Source organism: Pseudonaja textilis, chromosome 13 (genome assembly GCF_049901715.1).
Source record: "Pseudonaja textilis isolate UNSWEBS1 chromosome 13, rPseTex1.2, whole genome shotgun sequence".
Taxonomy (NCBI): Eukaryota; Metazoa; Chordata; class Lepidosauria; order Squamata; family Elapidae; genus Pseudonaja; species Pseudonaja textilis.
Window position 1 is genome coordinate 6,036,570 of NC_142002.1, and position 26,809 is coordinate 6,063,378.

The 26,809-nt window shown below is 43.4% G+C and overlaps 1 protein-coding gene across 2 annotated transcripts in view; it reads left to right on the top strand.

Moving 5' to 3' along the window:
• The window catches only part of ST8SIA2 (ST8 alpha-N-acetyl-neuraminide alpha-2,8-sialyltransferase 2), a 39,470-nt gene extending 13,660 nt beyond the window's left edge, over positions 1-25,810 (top strand). Inside the window, exons 2-6 of one of the 2 annotated variants that reach the window (XM_026709337.2) lie at positions 8,310-8,372; positions 11,254-11,382; positions 13,325-13,582; positions 15,268-15,561; positions 24,467-25,810. In XM_026709337.2, the coding sequence (XP_026565122.1) occupies positions 8,310-8,372; positions 11,254-11,382; positions 13,325-13,582; positions 15,268-15,561; positions 24,467-24,752 (1,030 nt within the window). In that variant the 3' untranslated portion in view covers positions 24,753-25,810. The remainder of the gene's footprint in view (positions 1-8,309; positions 8,373-11,253; positions 11,383-13,324; positions 13,583-15,267; positions 15,562-24,466) is intronic. The other variant, XM_087941308.1, reaches the window with a different exon arrangement.
• The last annotated feature ends 999 nt before the right edge of the window (positions 25,811-26,809 follow it).

Below are 26,809 nucleotides of genomic sequence, written 5' to 3' on the forward strand. Positions count from 1 at the left end.
CCAGCTCTGTGCTTCTCAGAGTAATGAGATTGCAGCTGCTCCTCCTTTAACTGCCAGTGGGGGGGACTTGATTGGGTGGGGGCTTGGCTGTGTTCTGATTGGGTGGGGTGTGTTCTCATTGGTAGGGGGTTTGGCTGTGTTCTGATTGGTTGGGGGTTATGATGCAGCAGGACCAAGAACTAGAAGCCAAACAGCAAGATCACAACTCTCCAGCTCAAATCCCCAGCAACTAAAACTAACCTGAGCACAACCAAGCCCCTCCTGAACAGAACACGCCTCCAACCAATCAGAACATGGCTAACCCCCAACCAATCAGAACACAGCCAAACCCCTACCAATGAGAACACACCCCCACCCAATCAGAACACAGCCAAGCCCCCACCCAATCAAGTCCCACCCCACTGGCAGTTAAAAGGAGGAAGCAGCTGCAATCTCCATTACTCTGAGAAGCACAGAGCTGGAGACAGAAGCCTGAAGATGATGAATGAGACTTCATCAAGCGCTAGATACTTCAAATCTTACGCGGAGAAAACCCAACAACCAAAGATCTACATATAAATACCGAGAACCTCAGAAAACAAATATATATATATATATATATATACACATACAAAATTATACATACAAAATTAATTATATATATATAATTAATTCAATATTTACATAAATATTTACAATATTTACATATAAGCCATGTCAGCCAGTCACGTGACCACCAAGTCACCCCCCCAGTCAGCTAAACACACCCACCCAGTCACATGACCACCAAGCCACACCCACAAATTAGGCCATGCCCACAGAACCGATTGTTAAGAAATTTGAACCTCATCCCTGGATGGGGGAGATTACAAAATTCAGCTCGTGAGGAGAAGAACATCTTGAGAACATTTTCCCAAGTGGAAAAATAAAAAGGCATTCTTGAATTTTATTGGCGAAGGTTTCCTCGAATTCCCAATACTGACTTTAAATGTGACAGCTTGGTTTATTAAGAGAAAAACAAATTCTTTGGGCAGCCAATTGCCAAGCTGTGATGACATGAATGATAACTGTTTATGTGCTTCCTTTCATATCTCTCCTTCAAATAGGAGCATTAGATTCCCTTTTGTCTAGCAAGGAAATGGATGCGACCAGATTTTTTTTTTTCAAAATTAATCCCAGCGGTCCATTCAGGATCGCCGCAAGTCAGAATTTCTTTAATGTTCCCCCAGCTCTTCCGCTGCATCCAACCGTGACATCACAGGCTGTTCACCTCAAGTTGGCAGGTGGGACCCCAACATAAATTGTTATGCAGAATGCACCATCAGCTCTCATTCCTCGGCCCATTGCCCATGAAAGAGTCAGGACTGTGATACCCGGAATTATTTGGGCCACACATTGGCAGAGCAAGAGGTTGGGGAAGGTTGTTTTATACCAGATTCCTCCTCCAGATAAGGTGAGACAGGAGACAATGAGTTATCTTTCTGGCACCACTGACATATTTTTATTGCAAAAGATTCCAAGGCACAGACCAGACAATCAAACCTACTTACTTACTTACTTTCTCTCTCTCCCTTCTATTCTCACTCTCCTTCCTTCCTTCCTTCCTTCCTTCCTTCCTTCCTTCCTTCCTTCCTTCCTTCTTTCCACTCTCTTTCTTTCTCTCTTTCTTTCTTCCTTTCACTCCTTCCTTCCTTTTTGTCTTTCTTTCCCTTCTTCCATTCTTTCTCATTTTTTTCTTTTTCTTTCTTCCTTTCTCTCTCTCTCCTTCCTTCTTTTCTCAAATATAAAACATATTAACTTTTGCCTCCCAAAACCCAATAGTACACACTATTTCTATAATGATAAACCATTCTAATCATTAAATCCCAAAATTAAAAGTTCCTTTCTTTCTGATTCAAGCAAACAGACCACATAGAAATCAAGCTAGACCAAGGTTTTAATCAAGATTGTTGGTTTCGCTATCTCAGCCAGTTTCATTAACTTCTTCATCCATTTTTCCATTGTGGGAAACTGCAGATCCGTCCATCTCTGTGCATACAAAAGACTTGTTGTCATATAGGAACAATGTCCACCCCCCCTTTTTTCTCCTCAATCTGTTTATCTAAAAGATAAGCCTAAACCTAAAAGAAAAATGTCAATTGTTCATTTGGTTTAGGAGTCCTCTGAATCAAAGCTCTTTATGATCCCAATAATTTGCTTACATTTCCAGTATATATTTGAACTTACAATTCAGAATGGTATGACAGATAGGAGCAGTTGTCCATACAAGCAATTGGGGAAGAGGGATTTTGGCTGATCAGCATGCAAAACATTCGCAAGACGGAATCCCTTGCACTTCTCAATTGGGAAACCCATCAAGGGTTATCCCAAAGATGCTTTTTCAAAAGGCAACTGGACCTTCTTTGCTTTTCCTTTTAAGACATTTAACTTCTCATCCAAGAAGCTTCTTCAGTTCTGACTGAATGGTAGGGTATGGAAGGATTTATATTCCTGGCAGTCATCTGGTCATTAGCACTCTTTCTGAGAGTCCCTGAGGCCACTCGGAGGTTTATCTATGCCTTCAGGGTCACCCGAATAGTGCAAATGGGTGTGGATTCTTTTTGGAACTGCTGAAAGGACTGGGTTGTCCATTTGCACTATTCGGGTGACCCTGAAGGCATAAATAAACCTCCGAGTGGCCTCAGGGACTCTCAGAAAGAGTGCTAATGATTAGATGACTGCCAGGAATATAAATCCTTCCATCCTCCACCATTCAGTCAAAACTGAAGAAGCTTCTTGGATGAGAAGGAAAAAGTCTTCAAGGAAAAACAAAGTCCAGTTGCCTTGTGAAAAAAATGAAAAAAGCCCCTCTGGGACAACCATGACTTGTATGACCGAAAATCTCCATAGATAATCCAGGGCTGGCTTAACCAACATCCTGATGGAATACCTACCCATCATTCCATCCAGACTAAAGGTAGTCCTCAATTTATGACCACAATTGAGCCCAGAATTTATGTTGCTAAGTGAGAAATTTGTTAAGCGAGTTTTGGGCCATTTTATGGCTTTTCTTGCCACATTTGTTAAGTGAATCTTTTCAGTTGTTAATTTAGTCACACGGTTGTTAAGTGAACCTGGTTGATTTTGCTTGTCAGAAGGCGATCACGTGGTCCCAGGACACTGCAGTTGTCATAAGTGTGAGTCAGTTGTCAAGCATCCAAATGTAAAACATGACCATGGGGATGCTGCAATGGTCACAAGTCCCTTTTTGTCAGTGCCATGGTAACTTTGAACCATCACTAGACTGTTATAAGTTGAGGATTACCTGTAGAGGAAGGGGTTAAAATCTATAACGGGGTTTCTTAAGCCAGCTTCATTTCCAGCCGGTTTATGCTTGGAAGACTAACTGCTGAAAGCTTCAGTGTGAAAAAAAAAAAAAACCTCTCAGGGGAAAAATGTAATAGATCTGAAATGAAGCAGTCTTGATGAATGGATGAATACCAGCAGAGAAATGAAGAGGTATGTTTAGTTATAAATGAAAGGTCTAAAATGTATCGGAGAAAGTATGAATTAGTGTTCTCCAGACTACTACGAGTATCTATGAAAATAGGAATCTGTAAGTTGGTAATAAAATGCATGTTACATTCCAGTGAATGGTGATCGTGAAAGGGCCAGAAATGAATCTGGCGGAAAATTGAGTGACATTTTGAATTAATATAATTGGAGATGGGAGATGCGTTGTTAGGAACCATGATTAAATGGGTGTGTGGAGTGTAGCAAAGACCATTTGGGTCACTCAAACGTTCAGGCAAGAATGAATGAGAATTATATTGTGAGCCTCTGCTTAAATACTGCTTCAAATATATAACTCAAGCATATGTCTATTCAGATATACACAGGAAGACAACTTCTTTCATTGTTTATAATGAAAGAATGAGATAATTGATGAGCAATTCAGGAGCGAAGTGAGATTCTCAATGTAAAAAAGGAGCCTTTATCAATAGCATCAAGAGTGAATTTGGAGTGAAATGGACGTGAAAGGAATGAAAGGAGAATGTCTACTGGACTAGAACAAAGTTTATTTATTTTATTTATTCATTTTATTTTGTTAAAAACTTACAATACAATAGAAATAAGAATAAACATAAATTTAAATATAAGAAATAGGAACTAATAATTGGGGACAATAGGACAGGGACGGTAGGCACAATTATGCGCTTATGCATGCCTTCTTGTTCCTTCTTCTTGTTCTTGTTTTCCTCCTCCTCCTCCTCCCTCCTCCTCCTCCTCCTCCTCCTCCTCCTCCTCCTCCTCCTCCTCCTCCTCCTCCTCCTCCTCCTCCTCCTCCTCCTCCTCCTTCCATGGCTAGATCAAACTTTAAACTTCCAGAATGAAGCCACCTTCTTGGCATTGCCTCTGGCTAGAAATAAGTCATTATCAGTACGTGTTTCTGGTAGTAGCTGACATACCAGTAGATGGGCCGGGTTCTGTGTATCTCCACATTCACACAGCATGTTGTTATTGCTAACATCCTCCAATTGAGCATATTGGTTTTACACTTAGGCCTTCCAACTCTCAAACTACTCTGTGTCCTCTAAGTATCATAAGGGAGGTCAGGTCCTTCAGCCGTATCCTCCTGTAAGTTTATTGCCTGCTTAATTGTTTCTTCCATCCATCTTTTGATTCAGTTTTGTTCTTGTGTATGCTGAAGAATGTTTGTTCTTAGAAAAAGCTGTTCTTAGATCTAACTCGGCAGGCTTGGGGCATCTATCCCAAGAAGAAACTAAATATGAAGAAATAAAAAATGATAAGAGTAAATAGAAGAAATAAGAAATGGAATTTAAATCCTGGGAGAAACAACAATCAAAGACATGCTGATTACCACTTGAAGGGCTAAACATGAGGAAATCTTTAAAAAAAGTTTCTTGTTGAAGGCAAAATAGACAGAATAACAGAGTTGGAAAGAATCCTAGAGGTCTTCTAGTCCAAACCCTTGAAGGAAACCCTATACCATTTCAGACAAATGGCTGTCCAGTCTCTACTTAAAACCCTCCAGCGCTGGAGCACCCACAATTTCTGGAGGCAATTTGCTAATCAATTAGCCTTAGGTTACGACAATAGGTACCGGATTCCTCAAAAATAAGACTGGAACTTATGTTAATTCTTGCTCCAAAAGATCCATTAGGACTTATTTTCCAGTTAGGTTTTATTTTCAGGGAAATATAGTAACACCAAGGCAATGCAAATAACTGAAGAAGTTACAGTTGATGTGACATTTGTATCTGACTAGGCTCAGCAATTCACTAGAGTGATAACTAACCACTATAATAGTCACCTGCTACTTGGGAGAAAGACCGTGATGAACTGAGATGAAATATTAAACTGCAGAGACATCACCCGAAGGAAAGGTATGTATTGCCAACCTGGATCATCAGAAAGAAGAAGAAGAATTAATGCCTTTTAGCTGTGGTGCTGCAGACAATTGTTGAGAAGAGCTTAACCTGCAAAAGGAACAAATAATTCAATATGAGCTGAAGTAAAATCTACTGGAAGCGCTAGTAATGAAGCTCACCAGAAACACTAACAATGAAAAACTGACTGGATTTGAAGCTAATGCTTTTTTTGGAGATGTAATGAACAGGCAAGAGTGATTGGAAAAGTCCCTTATGCAGTGTGTGTGTGTGGGGGAAACCCCAAAGCTGATTATAAAAAGGCTAATAGAAAAAGAGAAAGGCTATAAACCAGTGTTGGCTAACCTTTTGGGGCTCCTGTGCCAAAAATGGTACGTGTGCTTGCATGCTCGCGCTCGCGTGCCCACACCCAGAAGGCAATGTGCCCCCTACACATGTGCGTACAATCCTCCACCCCCCTACCCCCTTACCTGCACTGCACCTCACAGCTGATTTTCGGCTGGTTTGAGGTCTTTTTTGACCTCCCAGAGGCTTAAGGAAGGCTTCTGCAGGTTTCTGCAGGCTTTCCAGGACAAAAACTAGCCCTGTTTTGTCACTTCCAGTATTTTCGGAAAAACAGGAAATAATGAAACGGGGCTAGTTTTCGGCCTGCAAAGCGTTCAGAAGCCTTCCTCAAGCCTTTGGGAGGCTGAAAAAGGCTTCAAGCCCGCCAAAAATCAGCTGTGAGGCGCACACATGTGCAGTGAGGTAAGTTTGCCTGCAGTTTGTGTGCCGGCACATGTGCCATACGTTCGCCATCACGGCTATAAACTATCATGGAGAACACAACCTGGAGCAGAGTACAGGTAGTTCTCAACTTACAATCACAATTAAGCCCAAAATTTTTGCTGCTGAGTGAAACATTTCTTAAGTGAGTTTTCTCCCATTGTAGGACCTTTCTTGCCGCAGTTGTTAAGTGAATCAACGTAGTTGTTAAGTTAGTCACATGGTTGTTAAGTGAATCTGGGCTTCCCCACTGACTTTGCTTGTCAGAAGGTTGCAAAAGGGGATCCCATGACCCCGGGACACTGCAATCATCATAAATGTGAGTCAGTTGCCAAGGGTCTAAATTTTAATCAAGTGATCATGGGAATGCTACAATGCACGTAAGTATGAAAAACGTCTGTAAGTCACTTTGTTTGGTGGCTGTTGTGACATCAAAGGGTCACTAAATGAGCTGCTATAAGTTGAGGACTATCCTATGCTAGGGTTCCAGGGACAAAAATGATGACATGGAAGTCATAAACGTTGAAAGGAAATTTGTAAAGTGGCAGGAGTAGTTGGTGTAACTGGAGAAGAACAGTTGTGGTTTACTTACTGGGTAGCTGTGCAATTGGTTTAAGATGTGTGTAAAGGCTCCATCTGTGCCTGATAATTGAAACACCACCATTATTGTTCTCCCTACAAAGGAAACAACTGAATGAAAACTACTCAACAGTAGTTTGCTAAGTGTGCCTGGGAAGAATTTTGGCGGAATTATGATTGAAAGGATGCAAAAGATGACTTGTGAGCAAAATTTGGGAACTGCAGGCAAATGTTATGCTTTCTCCCTCTCCCTCTTTCTCTCCTTCTGTCTTCCACCTTCCTTCCCTCTCTCCCCCTTCTCTCTCCCCTCCCGCTCCCTCTCTTCCACCCTCCTTCCCTCCTCTCCTTCTCCCTCTTTCTCTCTTCCACCCTCCTTCCCTCCTCCCTTCTCTCCTTCTCCCTCTTTCTCTCTTCCACCCTCCTTCCCTCTCTCCCCCTCCCCCTTCCCTCCCTCTCTCTCCTTCCACCCTGCTTCTCTCCCCCCTCTCCTTCTTCTTCCGTCCTCCTTCCCTCTCCCTGTGTGTGTGTGTGTGTGTGTGTGTGTGTGTGTGTGTGTGTAATGCAGCTCATATCAACTCTTCAGCAGATCTTTGAGAAAACCATGCAAATGTGAGCAGCTCCTAATAGTGTGAAACGTATAAAACAAGCATTGGTGATGTCCCCTTGTTTGCTTCGTGTATTTATGGAGAGTGAAAAAACACTTATGGTGATGTTGGAAATGTTTTGGATGGGTGCACAAGTATACCATGTTCTTGGCGAAGAACTTAAATAACTTTCAGTGAATGTTAGACAGCTTGTATCATGCAACAAGAGAACCTGTTTGTTCTGGTAATTAAGGTACAGGGTTAGGAATGAGAATACCCAAGTTTTGGTCTTTCCTGAACCTTCTTGATCTTGGCCAGTCACACTCTCTCAGTAATACAAAAACAGCAGTTTTCCCCACCCCAAATTATATGGACTTCTGTGTGTATGTGCTTGTGTGTGTGTTGCCATATATAAAACCCATCATCCATGAGTCTTTTCTTATTGACTATCCATAAGTCCTAATAAGAAAGACTCTGCTCCACGATAATGCTTAGCTTTCCAGTTCAAAGTTGATTTTGCAGTTGTGAATTTCCCGAAAAGGAGGCCGTGTATCCGTCTTTCACCCTGCAGAGATGTTGGGCTTTAGTTTCCAGAGGGCCAGTTCTGTTTCTGGGAAAGTTTGGATTCAGCTGGAAATTGTGAATAGAAGATGCAAGGAAAACCTAGACCAGACCTGGCAAAAATTATCCTGCTCGCTTTGCTGTTATTGATTTCATTGGAAGTTCCTTCTGAATAAGAGCCCTTTGGCCAACACTCTTGATCAATTCCAACAAAGGATTGGCCTGGGTGGAATCATTTCTCACCAACCTGCTTGCTTTTCATCTTGGTTAGAAGATGTTTCACCAGAGCTGTGAAGGACAGGAGAAAAAAAGAAACGGTCTCTGAACACAAGAGCGTATCTAAGCATCTTATCTCTAGACGATGAACTCTGTGAGTGTTTTTGCTACTCCGTGGTGCAGAAGGAATCGCTGAGAGCAGTTGATAAATAATACATTTCCTTTTGTTTTGCAGGAATTCTGGGGGCCGAGGTGCAGTCCGATCAGCAGTGAGCAGTTTACATAGCAGATTGAATAGGTTCGTAAAATAGATGGCGTGTTCCTTTGTTTTCTGCTCAAAGGTGCCATTAATCTCCTTCATTCCATCATTTTCTCCTTTTCAGTGTGTGTGTGGGAGATGTTCTATTGACTTACTCTCTGGATCTGCTTTTCCCCCATGTTTCTGGGCATTTTCCACAAAGAGACTGTATAGTATATCTTGTTAGGCCCTGTTTGGTTCAGCGTGGATTATGTCTAAGGCACAGTTTGCTGACGTTACACTAAGCCACAATGGTTTTAGCAAACCATAGATAGCAGGTGAATCCAGCCATTAACTGGTTGAGAGTGTTGAAAGCAAATAAACAGCTGGATCTTTACTGGATCCAAATGCATCTCTGTCTCTTCTGAAATTTAGAATAGAATAGAAATAGGAGTAGAGTAGAGTAGAGTAGAATGAATAGAGAATAGAGTGAATAGAGAATAGAATGAATAGAGAATGGCATGGCATGGCATGGCATAGCATAGCATAGCATAGCATAGCATAGCATAGCATAGCATAGAATATTGTCACATTAAATGTACACTAATCAGCATATATTACAATGAAATGTCCTTGCATTCAGCTCTCAAAAGATAACCTTTATGCCTATGCCCACATACACACACACACACACACATATGACACAAAGAAACATCACAGTCTAGTTTGAATGTACACATATACATGGCAAAAAGAAAAAGGAAAAAGTTTTCTACATCGATGTGTGATTACCCATGCAAACTCTCCCTTCTTCAATTTAGCATCTGGTTGGGTACAGGCGAGTTATTCTCTACAACGAGAACAAACAACATTTGTACCTTGCTTTCTGTTTTCAGGATTTTAGCTTCAAATAAATTCTTTGTTTACATTACCAACATGTGGGAAGTTTTGAAGACAATTTAGTCTTGCAGGTTGGTATGGCAATCTCATAAACACTGCAATGTGTTAGCAATATGTTCCCTTTTATTGAAATGAAAAAAGTGGGGGAGGGGAAAGTCATGGGTTGAGTCATTGACCTGAAAAAGTGGTACTCAGTTACTGGTCAACATTTCAGCACTGGTTGGTGGACAGTTCTCTGAGCTCAGCTAATCTTATGTGGAAGACTAGCAAGGGTTGGTAGCTGATGGCTCTTCCTAAGCCTTTTACTCATAGATAAGTCCAGAGATTCATGTTTATAGCATCCTGAGCTCCAGATAGTCAGATCAGCCTGGATCATCCTCAGAGGCATTTCAGATTGAATTCAGATGACCTGGGAAATAAAGAACTGCTTATGTGGAAGGGATTCATGTACCAACCGATGTGCTCTATCGCATTATTGCTTAGTTTCTTGGTTTGTTTCCACCGGATAATCTTTCCTAGACTATGGCTTCCCAGATTTGGTAGGATTGCTACTCCTGGGAAGATCAACATGGGCCAAAGTTGCAAATATGCAAGATGTCAGGTTGAGGAAGATGAGCATCATCCAATACATAGGATTGATTGCTTTGGCATGTTCAACCAAAGAAGTAAATGGGTGATGAGACCCCTGGAATATGAGGCATATAGGAAGCAAACGTTCGAGAAGGAATATGCAAGGTTTGCATTTAATTCCACACTTTGAAACTGACCAAGAAACCCAAAGTTACCAATTTAAATATGCAGATTTTACACACACACACACATACACACACACACACACACACACACTTATAAAATGAGAAATCCAGGTTTCTGCATGCATCTGTGAAAACAACATTTCCAAATGGCCTGAGGGAAAACCGCTTGCACACATGGTGTACATTAATTTGCAAACAAAATGAGCCTCTTCAAGAAAATGCTTACCAAATTGCAAGCACATTATAGCACATTTTGTTTTGTTTTGTTTTTTGTTTATTTTTATTTTTTTTAAAAATCAGTGTGATATAGGAAATAAGACACGGGGGTGAGAAACAGAGAAAACCTAAATGGATTGGTTTCAAAAGAGAAAAAATAGAGAGGAATCCAAACTGATAAGAGTCAGGTCTCCCAACCCATCAGGATGGTGTTTGACTGTCACCAGAAGAGAAATAGGAATGGGGAAACCCAGCCAATTTCTAACTGATAGCTTCAACTAGCTTACTTCTCAGGGATTGCAGGCTGGCTGGCATAGGCGAGCAATCAGAAGGATATTGGGAATACTATTAATAAATAGCACCTTCTCTTTCTCTCTCTCTCTCTTTCCATCCATCCATATACATACACACACACACACACAATCTATTCATCTATCTACACATCTATCATCTCTCTATCATCTATTTCTCTCTCCCTCTTTCTATAATCTATTCATTATCTATCTATATCTTCAATCTACCTCTATCTATCTATCGATCTATCTATCTATCTATCCATCCATCTACACACACACACAATCTATTCTTCTATCTACATATCTACCATCTATCATCTATTTCTCTCTCTCTCTTTCTATAATCTATTTATTATCTATCTGCTTGCCTGCCTGTCTTTCCATCTGTCTATCTGTATCTATCTATCTATTTATCTATCTATCTATCTATCTATCTATCTATCTAGTCTCTGTCTGTCTGTCTGTCCGTCCATCCATCCATCCATCCATCCATCCATCTATCTATCTATCTATCTATCTATCTATCAATCTATCTAGTCTCTGTCTGTCTGTCCGTCCGTCCGTCCATCCATCCATCCATCCATCCATCCATCTATCTATCTATCTATCTAGTCTCTGTCTGTCTGTCTGTCTGTCCGTCCATCCACCCACCCATCCATCCATCCATCCATCCATCCATCCATCCATCCATCCATCCATCCATCTATCTATCTATCTATCTATCTATCTATCTATCTATCTTTCATTCTTCTTTGTTCTCCTTTTTCTCTCCAGAACGGAAGGGACAGTAAATGGTTCCTCATCTCCACCTGTTGCTGAGCAAAGCAATGGCAACGTTAAGCACCAGGACAAGACAGTTCAATCCCAGTGGATACACAATCAGACCCTGTCACTGACCATCAGGTATGGGGGAATGGCCCATAGGGACAAACGTCAGCTGCGGTTGACAAATGGCAGACAAAGGCCAAGGTGGACACTAGTTATGTGGTGGACAAGGAGTGGAACAACCAGGGGTCAATTCATGGGGTGAGTTTGGGCCTTCCAAAGGATAGATTTCTGATCCCTCTCTTGACAAATGGCCCCATAGGCAGCTCCCTTAACACCAATGATTTTAAAGACAAGCAGAATAAAATTGCTCTAAAAGCTCCTGGGGAAACGCCAGTACAGGCAATCCTTACTTACAACCATTGCAGCATTCCCATCAGAGGTCGTGTATTCAGCCAGTTCTGGCCAGTTCTGGAGAACCGGTAATGGAAATTTTGAGTAGTTCGGAGAACCAGCCAATACCACCTCTGACTGGCCCCACCCCCATCCCGAATCCCAGCTGGTCGGCCGGGTCTTCTTTTGTGGCCCTGCACAGGAGAAGGGAGCTGCAAAGCAGGCTAGTGGGGTGGGGAGGGAATGGGGATTTTTCAGTTTCCTTCCCTTGCCACTCCCATCAAGCCACCCCATGCCCACCAAGCCATGCCCACAGAACTGGTAGTAAAAAAATTTGAATCTCACCACTGATCCCCATGGTCATGTGATCAAATTTCGGAAGCTTGGCAACTGGCTCATATTTCAGCGTCCCGATCTCATGCAAAAAGAAGCAACACAGCACTTAAATTCACAGGCAACCCTGAAGGCTTTTTGTAGCCTTCATCTCATGGAATATATAAAAAGAAGCCATTTGCAAACACCAATGGATTACTTCCTTCTTTTGTTCCATTGTACAATTCTGTTTGGATAAGTTGGAATCCCTCAAAGAATGGGATAGCTCCAGGCTAGAAAACCTTGTTGACAGAGCTGGGGAAATGATTTTTGCATGAAGTGCACATAGATTATGCATGCCAAGAAGAATTAGTATTACAGAAATGGCCTCTGAGTCGAGCTGAATGCTTAATGAATACACATCTGTGCAGTTGGTCAGGAATGAAGGCCTACCTTTCAACTTCTTCGGGGCGGGGGGGGGTTGCCTTCTTTTGGGGGGAGAGCGGGACGTTCCTCTCCCTCTCCAAATTTCCATAAGGTTACATAAATCAATAGTAGTCTCATGCTTCCCCTTCTTGCTACAGGAGCAATTGAAATTTCAAAATTCCTGTCCCCATTTGCAAGAGAGGATTTCCCAGCCATCCAGGGGTGGGCTTCAAAAATGTCAGCAACGGGTTCTCTGCGTGATTGCTGGGTGGGCGTGGCCAGGGTGGGTGGGGCCTAGTTGGCCTCCTGCACCACAGCGGGCCGGGGGACATTTTCACCTCCCCAGACTCCGGAGGCTTTCCTCGAGCCTCTGGGAGGGTGAAATCTGCCTCCCCCAGGCTCCGGAGGCCCTCCGGAGGCCGAAAACAGGCCCATTTCAAGCCTACCCAAACTTCCGGGAGGCCCATTTTTCACCCTCCCCAGGCTACGGAGGCTTTCCTCGAGCCTCTGGGAGGATGAAAACTGGTTCCTCCTGGCTCCAGAGGCCCTCCGGAAACCAGAAACAGGCCCGTTTTCAAACTTCTGGAATTTCCAGGAGGCCCATTTCTTCCCCATCCCCCCAAGCCTCCGTGCAGGCCCTGCACTTACTTCGCATACAAAATGGGCCTCGTGGAGGCTCCTGGGAGAAGCGGGATAGGGTGGGAGGGGTGGGCAGGGCCAGCCAGGGGTAGGATTTAGCGGTTTGTAAAACTGGCCATAACATTAGCTATGGGTCTGCCCGAGCCCCGGGAGAACCCATAGCAGCCCACTCCTGCAACCATCCCAAAAAAACCTTTGCTCTGTTTTGTGACCTTTCCCTGCCATACAAGAGGAAAGGAGGAAGGGCTAGGCAGCATTCCTGAGGCATAACGGCTCTTTCTGTGTTCGTATCTTCCTCTTCTTCCGAAAGAAAACACATCCTGAAGTTTTTGGATGCCGAGAAAGACATCTCGGTGCTCAAGGGAACGCTGAAACCGGGGGACATCATCCACTATGTGTTTGACAGAGACAGCACCATGAATGTGTCCCAAAATCTCTATGCGCTCCTGCCGAGGACATCCCCGCTGAAGGGCAAGCATTATCGGACCTGTGCCATCGTGGGGAATTCAGGCATCCTGTTGAACAGCGGCTGCGGCAAGGAAATTGATACCCACAGCTTTGTGATAAGGTAACCCCCTCCTGAAAAAGGCAAGGAGACTTCTCAGCTTCAGGCAGGGTAAGACAGACCTTGGGTGGCAAAGAAGCAAGAAAACTTCTTTCTCTCCCTTCCTTCTCGCCTTCCCTCCTTCTCTCTTATTAAGGTACCACCTAGCTAGGCTGCTTAGTTCTGGGGGTTAAATATTGGCTCCTTCCTTATTTGTTTTTAAGCAGAGAGCTTAAAGAAGCTGTTGACTGATGGGAAAAGGCTTGGACAATGGAAGCCCCGTCGGAGGCCTCAGAGTGGCATAAGCACATTGTGCCCAAAGGGGTAGAGCTTTGGCACAACCCTACAATGTTGTGTTTCTCATTTGGAGACCTACGGAGAGACCATTGAATGGAAGGCAGCTGCCAGCTGCCGATCTTCGCTTTCTTTGAAGCTTGCTAGCAACTACCTTAACCACGGGAGAGAGGGCATTTGGGAAGGGAAGAGGGCCGAAGGTGTGAAAAGAATCATCATCACCTTCTTTTTACGACCCCAGGGGTGGACTCTGGGCAACTGAATGGAGCTAGCCGAGTGATTTAATGGCCCGACGCCCTCCCTGTTGCCAATGCAGAGTTTTGTTCAGCAGATATATTCCCAGAGAGAGAAATATCTGCCTCTAACTAGGATCGAACTCACAGCCTCCTGATTGTGAGACGAGAGTTCCCCCTCTAGGCCACCACGCCACTTGGAGGTGTGAAAAGAAGGCGATGGGAAAATGGGGAGTATGGACACGGACCGGAACCAGAGGTGCCAAACCAAGCCATCTTCCTGCCTGAAAGGACGCTGGGCCTGGGAAAGGAATTTACTGCAGTGCCGGAGGCACCAGGTTCCAAAAACGTGGGAATAGAACCTGATTGGACTATTATCCCAGTAGGGGGGAGATTTTGGACATTGCTTTCAATGTACGCTTTTTGTGTGGTTTTTCTTCAGAGATTGCCTTCCTCACGCTGCAGTCAGCATCTCTAATAAAGTTAGAAAGGTTGTGGACTACTGCTGTAGATGATGTCTAGAATGAAATAGGTAGTCTGTCCGTGAGCCTGTATTCTCTTTTTTAGTATGTATAACTTTTATAATAGGCTGACTCTGTAAACCATTTAGAGAGGGCTGTAAAGCACGGTGAAGCGGTATGTAAGTGCTATTGCTATTTTATTGTTTTATCCAAGTATAAAATAGAAAGGAAAAGAAAAATAGGAAATTAGGAGAAGGAAAAAGAAGGAGGGAATAAGATATGGGGTACAAGAGAAAAAAGAAAAAAGTGTTGCCTTTCGACTCTTTTTAGCACAGTAGAAGATAATATCACAGCCTCAACCTTTTCCTTTTACACGCTAGCATTTATTAGCCATTTCTATAACAAAAAATCTATCTAATCGGCAAAGCCAAACTCAGAGTTTCTTCTCTTCTTTTTATCACAAGCACAAAATCCAGAAGTGATTTCCAAATTTAAAAAAAAACATAATTAAATAGATTCTCCTCTTGGAATAAAGCAACCAATTTAACCATTTCTGCTCTTTCTTCCTTGCTAGGAAAATACCGTAATATATATTTCTGTTTGCACATAATCATCTTTATAAACTATCACCATTTTTATTTACAAAATTCACTGCATTCTTTCAGATTCTTTCACTTAAAGGGAAACCTGAGCCTGTATTCTAATAATTTCCCATTTCCAGATGCAACCTAGCCCCAGTGCAAGAATATACCCACGACGTTGGAACGAAGACTGATCTGGTCACCATGAATCCTTCCGTCATCCAGCGTGCTTTTGAGGACCTGGTGAATGACACTTGGCGCGAGAAGCTGCTTCAACGCCTTCATAGCCTCAATGGCAGCATCCTTTGGATCCCAGCATTCATGGCCAAAGGGGGCAAGGAACGGGTGGAGTGGGTCAATGAACTTATCCTCAAGCATCACATTAATGTCCGCACTGCCTACCCATCTCTACGACTGCTGCATGCTGTACGAGGGTGAGCAGTTCTCGGGCTACAGAAGATGAAATAAAACAGGAGGGGAAGTTAGTTTGGAGTGGAAGATCAATCCAACATTTCAAATTTGGGACAGTTCCATCATCTCAGTTGAGAGAGAGGAGATGTAGGAAGTGATGGAGTACCCCTAGGGACTTCTGCCTTTCTATTTGTGCACTGAACCACTAAGGGAGGATAAAGTGAGAATTGAGTCCTGGAGCAGGGGAAAGTGTGAGAAAGTAGCTCAGAATAATATCACTGTCATAGCTGTCTCGTCTTGGATCCTTAGGGAAGAAAGACCCTCGACTCCATTTGGTGGGAAAGGTATACTTTTACTAAGAGCCAAGGGTTTACAGCAGTGGTGGGATTCAAAAACTTTTACCACCGGTTCGGTGGGCGTGGTTTGGTGGGCATGCTCTGTGTGCGTGCACATACTTTGTGTGCATGCGTGCATCAAATGAGCACTTTGCGCAGGCACAGAGGCGTTCCAACTCACCTCCTGCAAGCCTGCACTCTCCCTGTCACTTCAGCAGCTGCCACGCAGCACTCTGCTGTGCTGCACAAAGCAGCTGCGCTTCAAAAGCAGAGGATAACGGTGAGTCTGGGAGCCCAGGTGGGCCCAACAGCAGAGCAGCAGAGAGAACTGGTTCAGACTCCGCTATTCATTGCCGCTACCGGCTTGGCAGAACCAGGCCGAACCGGTAGAATACCACCACTGGTTTACAGTATAGCAAAGCCAGAACTAAAGGTTTGCACATGAAGATTTCCCCAGTTAACTTCTCCTTTTCCGTTCCTCCCACCTATTATCTCCCTATTGTCCAGTTACGTTCGAAGGAGTTGTTTTGGTAACAGTCTCTGTGTTGGTGGGTGAAATGGTAAGCCGTTCCATTTCATTCCCAGGCTTCTGGCCTTGGGACGGTGAGCTGATGTCTCTGGAAGGCGCGATGAGTGATTTCTGTTCCCTGCTCCCAACACCTCCTTCCCCCCCATATTTTATGACAGGCTGACATCTAGCAAAGCAAAGCTGAAGCACTGGATGGCAGTTCTGACAATCATTTTGATTCTGCTTGGTACAACTGATAGGCTTTGGGAATTGATGTTAGACCCTCGGGGGAGACCAGGCCAGGAAACAGATAACAAGAGGATTTTAGGAGCGCAGTAGTCCTTGAGTCCAAACCTTTCATTGCTAAGCGAGACAGTTCTTCAGTGAGTTTCGCCCCGTTTTACCACCGCCTTCCTTGCCTCCATTGTTAACGTGAATTGCTGCAGTTGCTAAGTTAGGAACACAGCCGTTAAGTGAATCTGGCTTCCCCACCGACTTTGCTCATCAGAATCTGCAACCGTCATAAATATGAGTCGGTTGGCAAGCGTCCGAATTTTGATCCATGTGACTGTGGATGTGTAAGTGTAATTGTACCTGTACCTTTGAAGGGTCACTAAACAAATTGTTGTAAGCCGAGATCTACCCGTATTACTTTTTGGGCTGATGTAGAATAGATTAACAGAATCTCGTAAATCTCTAGGACTTCCTCTCTACTCCACCTTATAGCAAGCAGAATCAAGGTGGGATTGTTTTAAGTTTCCTTCTCACCCTGTCTTCTTTTCGTGGATTGAGTTGCTATTTCTTCTCCCTTAGCAGTTTCTCCACTGCAAGGTCACTTCTGCATTCCTTTATGGTAGAACAACTGGAGGGAAGCTGCCAAAACAAGAGCTAATTGCAGCTCCCAGATGTAGAAAAGTGACTCCCCCTCAAATAAGCTTTGAAATGACCAGCTTTAATATATGCATCCCTTTGTCCTTGTTTGTCTCTGTGTGTATTGTTGGTATGGAGATGATTAAACCTGGGAGTGAATTATTAAAAGAGCTATCATGTCCGAGCTGGAAAAATCTGCATTACCCCTAAACAGCAGCCTAAAGATGCAGATGGTAGCAGCTTTTTGCTGTCTTCTAGTGGTTGTTTAGAGTCTACCAGCTACATAAAGTAACTCTAATTGCTGATTGCAGAATTCTCCTTCCTCTGGAGCTAGAATAATTTTTCCTTTCAATTCAGGCAGCAGAAAATAAGCCCCATTAGATTAAAAACAAGCTATGGATTATTTGATATAAGCAAATTCAGGGAGACATGGAAAATATATTGATTTGCAGCTAAGACGTTGAGACCTTGTGGGATGGATGGATGAGTGGGTGGGTGGGTGGATGGATTAGATAGCTAGATAGCTAGGTAGTGGGATAGAGATAGATAGGTAGGTAGGTAGGTAGGTAGGTAGGTAGGTAGATAGATAGATAGACAGAGATAGATGATAGATAGATAGATAGATAGATAGATAGATAGATAGAGATAGATAGATGATAGATAGATAGATGGAGAGGTAGATGATAGATAGATAGATAGATAGATAGATAGATAGATAGATAGATAGATAGATAGATAGAGATAGATGATAGATAGATAGATAGATAGATAGATAGATAGATAGATAGACAGAGATAGATGGACACAGTGATAGATAGATAGATAGATAGACAGATAGATAGATAGATAGGAGAGGGAGAGAAATAGAGAGACAGCAGACAGACAAATTCTGATAATTTTAATGCTGATAAAGAGATTATTGTTACTTAAGCATTGAGATTAATGAATCTGTTCTTCAATTTATAAGTCTTGGAGAATCAATGTTTTACTCTAACATGGAGCTCAACTGATAGTATAAGCAGGGAGCTAAGCGAGATTGGACTGGGATAATATTTGGATGAGAAACTACTCGGAAATCTCAGGCATAATGCTAAATTGGCTACTTGAAAACTCTCTCAGAAGAAGGCAGTGATCAACCACCTCCTTGTTGTCACCATGAAAAATGCATAAGTGTCTCTGAGACATTAGCAGGATTTAAGCTTGACTTGAAGAAAGTTTGTTCCGTGTGTTGTAAAATCTGATTATTGAAGATCCATAAACTTTCTTGATGATTTTATTTTATTTATTTATTTGATTTGTCAATCGCTTACAAGATAATAGATATAAGTATAAACATGAGTACGAATACAGGAAATAGGTACAAATAAATGGGGGCAATAGGACAGGTGTTCTGTATTCTGTACAGATGCAGGTAGATGAACTCCACAAGACGTCCATAACAAAGTATTTTCATTGGTTCATCAGGTAATCCTCATAACTCACATTTGTGACGAAGTTCTTCTTTAATGACCGATCCTTTGCATATCTGCCTTGTAGGTAAAAAGGTGGTTTATCTCCTATCCTTTTTCTCCCATCTTGTCATGATAGAAGTAGAACAGTTACCATGAGTCCATGAGTTCAGCCAAGAGTGAGAAAAACCTTCCCCAACCCATCGAGGGTCAATTTAGTGACCAATTAGCATTACAGATGTGATCACGTGACATGGACTACATTTCCCAGGATACCTTAGCTACATTGACCATGATGCATTCCCTTAAGGGGACAGTTCACAATTGCTACCTAGCTATCCAATTCCCGTACACTGGCTGGACAGCACAACAGGGACGGTAGGCACGATTTGATGAAGATCAGAACAAGCCTTGCAATTTCTGGAAGCTTTCTTCTTTCTTTTTTCTGTGAAAGAAGATTTTGGTTTTTTATGTCACCTTTGGAGTGCTTGGAAATTTATTCTAAATAATTTCTGTAGTGTTTCTGAGCTCAGTTTCTTATTAAAGGGATAGAGGGAGCTATTCCTGGTGCTATTTTTCCTATCTTTCTGTCATTTTTGAGTTTCCTGGTGCGAAAAAACCCTCAGAGAAGTCCCTTCCTGGCTTTTTCCTTGGGATTTAATACTGGAAATGTGGGCAGCCAGGGAGGCTGTGATTGGCTGGAGAGAGGACTGGACAATAAAAAATGTGTACAGTATTCCCTGGTCTCAGCCTGACTGGGTAGAGCACATTATAAAAGTCAACTCTACAAGAAAACTAGAACTATGCTTTATTGAGATAGACTAATTACAGGTAGTCCTTGACTTATGCCCACAATTGAGCCCCAAATTTCTGTTACTAAGTCAGACATTTGTGAGTTTTGCCCTATTTTACGACCTTTCTTGCCACCGTTGTTAAGTAAATCACCACAGTTTTGAAGATAATAACACAGTTGTTAAGCAAATCTGTTTTCCCCATTGACTTTGCTTGTCATAAGGTCGCAAAAGGGGATCTCATGACCCTAGGACACTGCAGCCGTCATAAATAGGAGTCAGTTGCCAAGAGTCCGAATTTTTGATCCCATGAGCCACGGGGACACCGAAGGGTTATAATTGTGAAAAACAGTCATAAGTCACTTTTTGTAGTGCCATTTTATTCGGGATTTCACAGTGTTATTTTAGCGCCAGAAAAATAAACACAGATGGCTGGTACTTCATTTAACATCTTTTATAAACATAAGTAGATTTTACAAACCAGCTGTAGATTTCTCCAACATGGAGCAAACTCAGACAGGAACATGTTGCAAGTCACTTCAGTAGCAACTCAGGGGCTCTGAAACAGACATCAGTTTCACTTTACTTCAGCAGGCAAGCAGAGGACAGAAGCAGTTTCATTCTCAATAGACAGACTCAGAGCTCAACATAGTTTCAGTGCTGCAGAGCTTAATAAAAGAGCCATGCCTAGGCTACTTCTAGTTTCAGTTTCCAGCCTCGGCTAATTCTAGTTTCAGGTTCTAAAACAGCCCTCATTGGTTGACTTAGTTGCTATGCCTATTCATTGGCTAACCTTGTTACCAATCTCTATTCCAGTTCATAAATATACTCTGATACATTTGAATGGTCACTAAATGAACTGTTGTAGGTTGAGGATTACCTGTATAGTAACAGATTCTTGTATGTCTGATTGTGCTACATCCGCACTCTCTTACACTCAGGCATTTAACGGAGTCATTATTTTGCTTCCCAGGACTTTAAGAATGTTTCAGCCCTCCTTACCCAGATCTAGGGTTCCCAAACCTCCCCACCATTCATGGACCAGTACCGGGCTGTGGAATGCCAGCAAGCGGGCCACACAAACAAAATGAAGGCCCATTTGCAGGATGCAGGCAACACACGAAACCATGCCTCCTCTGATCCGTGGAAAATCCTCTCTCCATGGAACTGGTCCCTGGTGTCCCAAACTCTTGCATAGTTCCCTAAGGTCACTTGCCTCATTTCCCACTTGGCTGCCACATTTTTTACTACCAGTTCTGTGGGCGTGGCTTAGTGGGTATGGCATGGATTGATGGCTTGGTGGATGTGGCAGGGGAAGGATACTGCAAAATCTCCATTCCCTCCCCACTAACCTCCTTTCCAGCTCTGTTCTCCTGTGCAGGGCAACCAAAGAAGACCCAGCTGATCTGCTGGGACTCAGGAGGCAGAGAATAGTTGGGGTTGGCGGCGCCAGTCAGAGATGATATTTGCCGGTTTTCCAAACAACTCAAAATTTTGGCTATCGGTTCTCCAGAACTGGTTAGAACCGGCTGAATGCCACCTCTGCACAACCACATCACTAAATGTGCCATACCATCCTACTCCATACCTGAGAATTTCACCAAAGTTCCCTTCTTCTTTGAAATGAATTTGGAAAGCAGATTTCCTTTCACCCAATTGACTGATGGCTTGTAGGCAGAAAGATGTAGGAGGTTTTTCTCGTATGGAGAACTCCTGATTTAAACCCTGCTTGTTTCGGATGCACTAACCTTCATGAGTCCCCTGGCATCCAAGGGACTAACCTACTCCAAAATAAACCCTTCCGTGCAAATAGTATTTTTCCAACTAAGGGAGAAGCTTGGCACAACCGTCCCAGCTCACAGAAAACCCCGTACCCAATAACAGATGTCGGCTTGTTTTTCCTCCCCCTCCCCCACAGCTGCCTCAGTCAATTCGAGTAGTAATAGCAACGCCAAATGATGTAGTCGGTGGGTTGGCAGTAAGGAAATAATTATGCCTTTTCTGCCAGCCTTCTCATTAAAACCTGGAATCTCGCACAACAGTGGTGGCACACGCAGTCGATGCCACATTGTTTATACACTTGCAAAATTAATTAGCCTTTGTTATGAGCTCAGGTGTTTAGCCAAGCGGAGAGGGAGGTGTTTGTTGGCAGCAAATCTTTCTTGAAGCTGGTCAGGAATGGAACAGAAAACTCGCTGCCTTTTGCTCTCGCTGTGATTTGGCCTGAGCAACTGGGATCTCCAAGCACACCATCTGTAAGGAGAACAGGGGCTGTGCCTCTAAGGCTGCCCCTCTACCTCAGTTAGATCCATTGTTGACCTCTAAGCTTCTGGTTTCTTGCAGGTACATCTTTTGTCTATGGAGACTCTCAGTCATCCAGGTCAGGGTTGTCCCAAAGGCGCTTTTTCAAGAGGCAGCTGGACTTCTCTTTGTTGTCCCTTGAAGACGTTTCGCTTCTGAACTGAGCTGAAGAAGCTTCTTGGATGTAGCGAAACATCTTCAAGGAAAAGCAAAGAGAAGTCCAGCTGCCTCTTGGAAAAGCACCTTTAGAATAGAACAGAGTTGGGAGGGATCTCGGAGGTCTTCTAGTCCAGCCCCCCTGCCCAAGCAGAAGAACCTGTACAATTTCAGACAGCCTTTTGGGACAGTACACCTTTTGGTTGCTAACTAAACCCTATGCCTTTGGACTTTTCCTTCTGTTGAGCTGAAGGGCTTTCCATCCAACCTGATGTCAGAAGAAAACCAAGCCTGGAATGAAATATAGGTAGTCCTCAATTTACAACCACAGTGGTGTCCAAAATTTCTGTTGCTAAGTGAGACAGTTGAATTTTGGCCCATTTTAAGAGCTTTCATGACATAATCGTTAAGTGAATCACTGCAGTTGTTAAGTTAGACACCTGGTTCAGTGGTGGGATTCTACCGGTTCAGCCTGGTTCACCTGAACTGGTAGTAAAAATGCTATCGTTCAGCTGAACTGGTAATAAAAAACCAGCTACCAGATTGCCCAAACCGGTATTTCTATTTTTCTTGTTTTCCTCCCAATGATCAGCTGTTCTGACAATCAGCTGTGCCAGGATCCCCCTCACTCTCTTACTGCTTCACCCAGGAGGCTTCCCTGAGGCCCAGAAGGCCAAAAAAAATGGAGCGCAGGGAAGGGGATGCGGCACACACACACACAAAAAGAAGCCACACCTATCCAACCACATGGCCATGCCCACCTAGCCACTCCCACCTAGTCACACCCACAGAACCAGTAATAAAAATATTTGCATCCTACCCCTGACCTGATTGTTAAGTGAATCTGGCTTCCCCGTTGACAGAAGATTCCACAAAAGTGGAATTGCATGATCTGGGACTCTGCAACTGCATATAAATATGAATAACCAGCTACCAAGTGGCTGAATTTTGATCATGTGACCATACAGCCACGGTCCTAAGTGTGAAAAAAGGTCATAGTCACTTTTTTTCGGTGCCATTGTAACTTTGAATGGCCACTAAATGAATAATTGTAAGTTGGGGACTACCTGTACATGAGGAATGTGAGGAAACAAGTTGTTTGGATCCTGCTGCAATTATGGACAAATTCAGCCTGACTGACTCATGGCTTGAAGATGAGGTGAAGGTGTTGCTTTGGGAGATCCAGCAGAGGGAATAAAGGGCATCATTAGTGGTTAGAAGCTGGTGGAGAAAGGCCATTTGGAGACCCTCCAGTGGCCCTGGATGGAGGGCCACTTTCCAAATTTCTGCAACTGTTTATCTTAGAATCTCCCTCTAATCGCTGCTTGATGCTTATGCTATCCTTCAACAGTTGTGTCTTAGACAATACAATAGAGGCAAGGATTCCTGCCTAGATTCCTTCCTAAGGAGAAATTTCCTGATAGAGAGAACAATTAAGCAATGGAACCACTTGCCTTCAGAAGTTGTGGATGCTCTATCACTGGAGGCTTTTATGAAGAGAAGAGAGCCATTTGTCTGAAATGGTGTAGGGTCTCCTGCTTGTACAGGAGGTAGTATTAGAAGGTCTCCAAGGTCCCATCCTTGTGAAGGCGATCTGGCTGCGACATCTGTCACCCCATTGATCGTCAGGGTTGATTCGGCTGATCTGGCTGGCTAGGCGGGTGTCCCCTTCCTCAACCTCCATCCAATCAGGCAGAGTGGATGCATTTCAGGTCCCTTCGATTAAACGATGTCATCTCATGGGACCCAAGAAGTAAGCCTTCTCAGTTGGCAGTCCTGGAATGACTTTCCGCAGGACGGGTCCAATTTTGCTCCTATCTTACTGACTTTCCTCCAAAAATCCCCACCACTTATTAAAAATCTGATTGTTTTTCCAGGCCTTGAGTGAGGGAAATTGTAGCATTGTATGTTTTTGCTTCTTTGGGTGTTGAGTTAGCCTTCAAATTGGTTGTTTTCTTTTGACATGTGTTGTATTTATTCCTTTAATTGCAAACCTCCCAGAGTCATTGAGAAGTTGAGCAGCCTCAAAATCAAAATAAATCAATAGCAACCTTAGCGAACCTAACATTGATGCCATGCTGGCTCACCTAGGAATAAATCTTACTAGCTTCAAAATGAAATCAACTCCCTCTTTTAGGTCATTTCAGCTACTTGTGAGCAGATTAAGTTGACAGCTTGCAACTTGTTACTTCAAAGTTCTGCTGGAAATTCCAGCAGGTATCTTTCTTTCATCGCCGTCGTCTTCCCCTTCACCTCTGTCTTCCAGTGGTTTCCACTCATCGCTGTTCTTTGTTATTTTCCTGTTCTTCATCGTCTGACATTCTCAAGGTCTGCTGAGAACTTATAGATACTGATTTTTAGCCCCTATTGATTTTTTGTCTCCAAACTGCTCCAAATTTTTTGGCAGTGATGATGAGGCTGTTTGTGTAAAGAAGCATCTCCCCCCCCCCAGTGGTCTGAAACTCATGCCAAAAGAAGTTAACAATTTCTTGTATTATTTTTTTTTTGTCCCTTTCCAGGTATTGGCTGACGAACAAAGTGTACATCAAGCGTCCAACTACTGGTTTATTGATGTACACCCTGGCAACTCGCTTCTGCAACCAGATTTACCTCTATGGTTTCTGGCCGTTTCCCCAAGATCCAGACCAAAACCCCGTCAAGTACCACTACTATGACCGCCTGAAATATGGCTACATGTCCCAGGCCAGTCCTCACACCATGCCTTTGGAATTCAAAGCATTAAAGCTCCTACACCACCAAGGAGCCTTGAAGCTCACAGTCGGGCCCTGCAACGGAACCACGTAAAAAAGAGGCTTCCGGCAAGCCACTTTCCTGGAGGCTGTGCCCCATGGGAGGATTGGGGAGGGGAGGCTGGTAGTCGTAGTAGATGGAGAGGTGGGTTTTCTTGGTTTGGGAGAAGAGCACAGACATGGCCGTGGGGGCTCCGCGTTGAAGTGGAGCTGGCGTTTGGTGCAAGGACCCGAAGAGCTAGGGAAAGAAGCCCTAGGAGAAGATAGCCTTTGCCCTCCCCAGGCCTGGAAGCCACTGTGATGTGTATGGGTACTTTAAGTGTGACAACTCAGTGTTAGGCCAGATGTTGTGCGTGGTCTAGAATTTGGTAGGTAGGGCCCGTTTGGCTAAGAAAGCCGGGCATTTCCCAGTTCGTGTTGTGTTCTTGGCTTAGTGGATGTAGGGGTAGGGGTTAATCCTTAGAACTGCTGTTTTTTCGAGCAGGGAGGGAAATGGAGCAGAGACACTGCAGGTCAGTTCTCAGAAAGCTACTGGCCAAGGAGAGGTTAACCGTGTAAGGAACTTTTTTTTGCAACTGGGCCACCAGCTGTGCCCATTCAGAAAAACCACAGAGCGAGAGACTCCGTTGACAAAGCCAACTCAGGATCTTCAGACCCAAGAGAGTTGATGTTTCTGACATTTCCACTGGAAGAGAAAATATCAGCCCGTTCATCGGACGATGCGGCTCTTTGTTTTTGTTTTTAAATATAAATGACGGAAGTGGACTTAAAAGGCAGCATGGTTTTTGTTTCCTGCTGTGGTTTTCCTTTTCCTTGGTAGAGAAGCCCCTTTGGGCGGTACTAAATAAGCGATGCCAGTCTGGAGCATCCATCGACGTGGCATTAAAAAAGGCAAAAAGGTGGCCATAATTGTACGAACAAAGGCCAGTTCCTTTTTTCTTCTTCTTTTTTAAAGACGTTCTGCCTTGGTGCGATGTAAAAGAAAGAATTGACATTTGGGGTTTTCGATTTGTAAAAGCGAATTTGCAGGCTGGATTTTTCTTTTTCTTTGGTTCCAACTGTTTTATTGTGCTTTAGCAGATTTGTTAATAAACCCAGGTTTAAGTCCTTGTAGCAATCTGTGCCTTTGTTATTTGAGGCCCTGCTTACACAAACAACAGAGAAGAAATTGGTCTGAAGTTAGAATGGCACCCCATTTAGTGACAAATTCCTTGTGTGTTTAATCACACTTGGCCAATTCAATTAATCCCTGCTCAAAAGCTTGCAGATCCAGAAGAATATTTTATGCGCTGGGCAGGAGTGAAGTGATCTTTAACAAAACACAGCAAACAGGGAAGGGAAGTTTCATCCATCTTTAATTATAGATTAATGAATATCTAAGAGGCTGCCAATATCTAAGGAGCTGCCACAAAGAAGAGGGGGTCAACCTATTCTCCAAAGCACTGAAGGCAGAACAAGAAGAAATGGATAGAAACTAATCAAGGAGAGGAACAGCCTAGAACTAAGGAGAAATTTCCAGATGGTTAGAACAATTAATCAGTGGAACAGCTTGCCTTCTAAAGTGGTAGGTGTTCCATCACTGGAGGTTTTCAAGAAGAGACTGGGCAGCCATTTGTATGGGTATAGGTGTAGAATGCTTGAGCAGAGGGTTGGCTTAGAAGACTTCCAAGATCCCTTCTACCCTTCCAACTTTGTTATTCTGTTCTCCTTCCCAATCTTCAGTACCTCTCCATTTTCCAGAAAATTGGCACAGAACACTTAACATGGTTGATATTTTGGTGACACACACTCCTCTTCATTTCATGGCGAAGTTAAGAAATCTGTGTCCTTGCAAATGTGTTTGGACCACATTGCCTCTCAGCCTTGGTCATTTGTTATCTTGGCTGGGACTGATGGAGTCCAATGATATTGCAGTGCTGGAAGGAGGGGGTGATACATTCTTTGGTTCTGATGGTGGGTGATTAGATACCAAAAAAAGGACCATGAGCTAACAGGTTGAGTAGAATGAGACATTGCTGAAGGTGCCATCATGGACAGATGAACATGGGAAGGCTACTGCACTAAATTCCACGATTGCCTTCAACTAAAAAGAGCTTTCCAGGGCATAAGGGA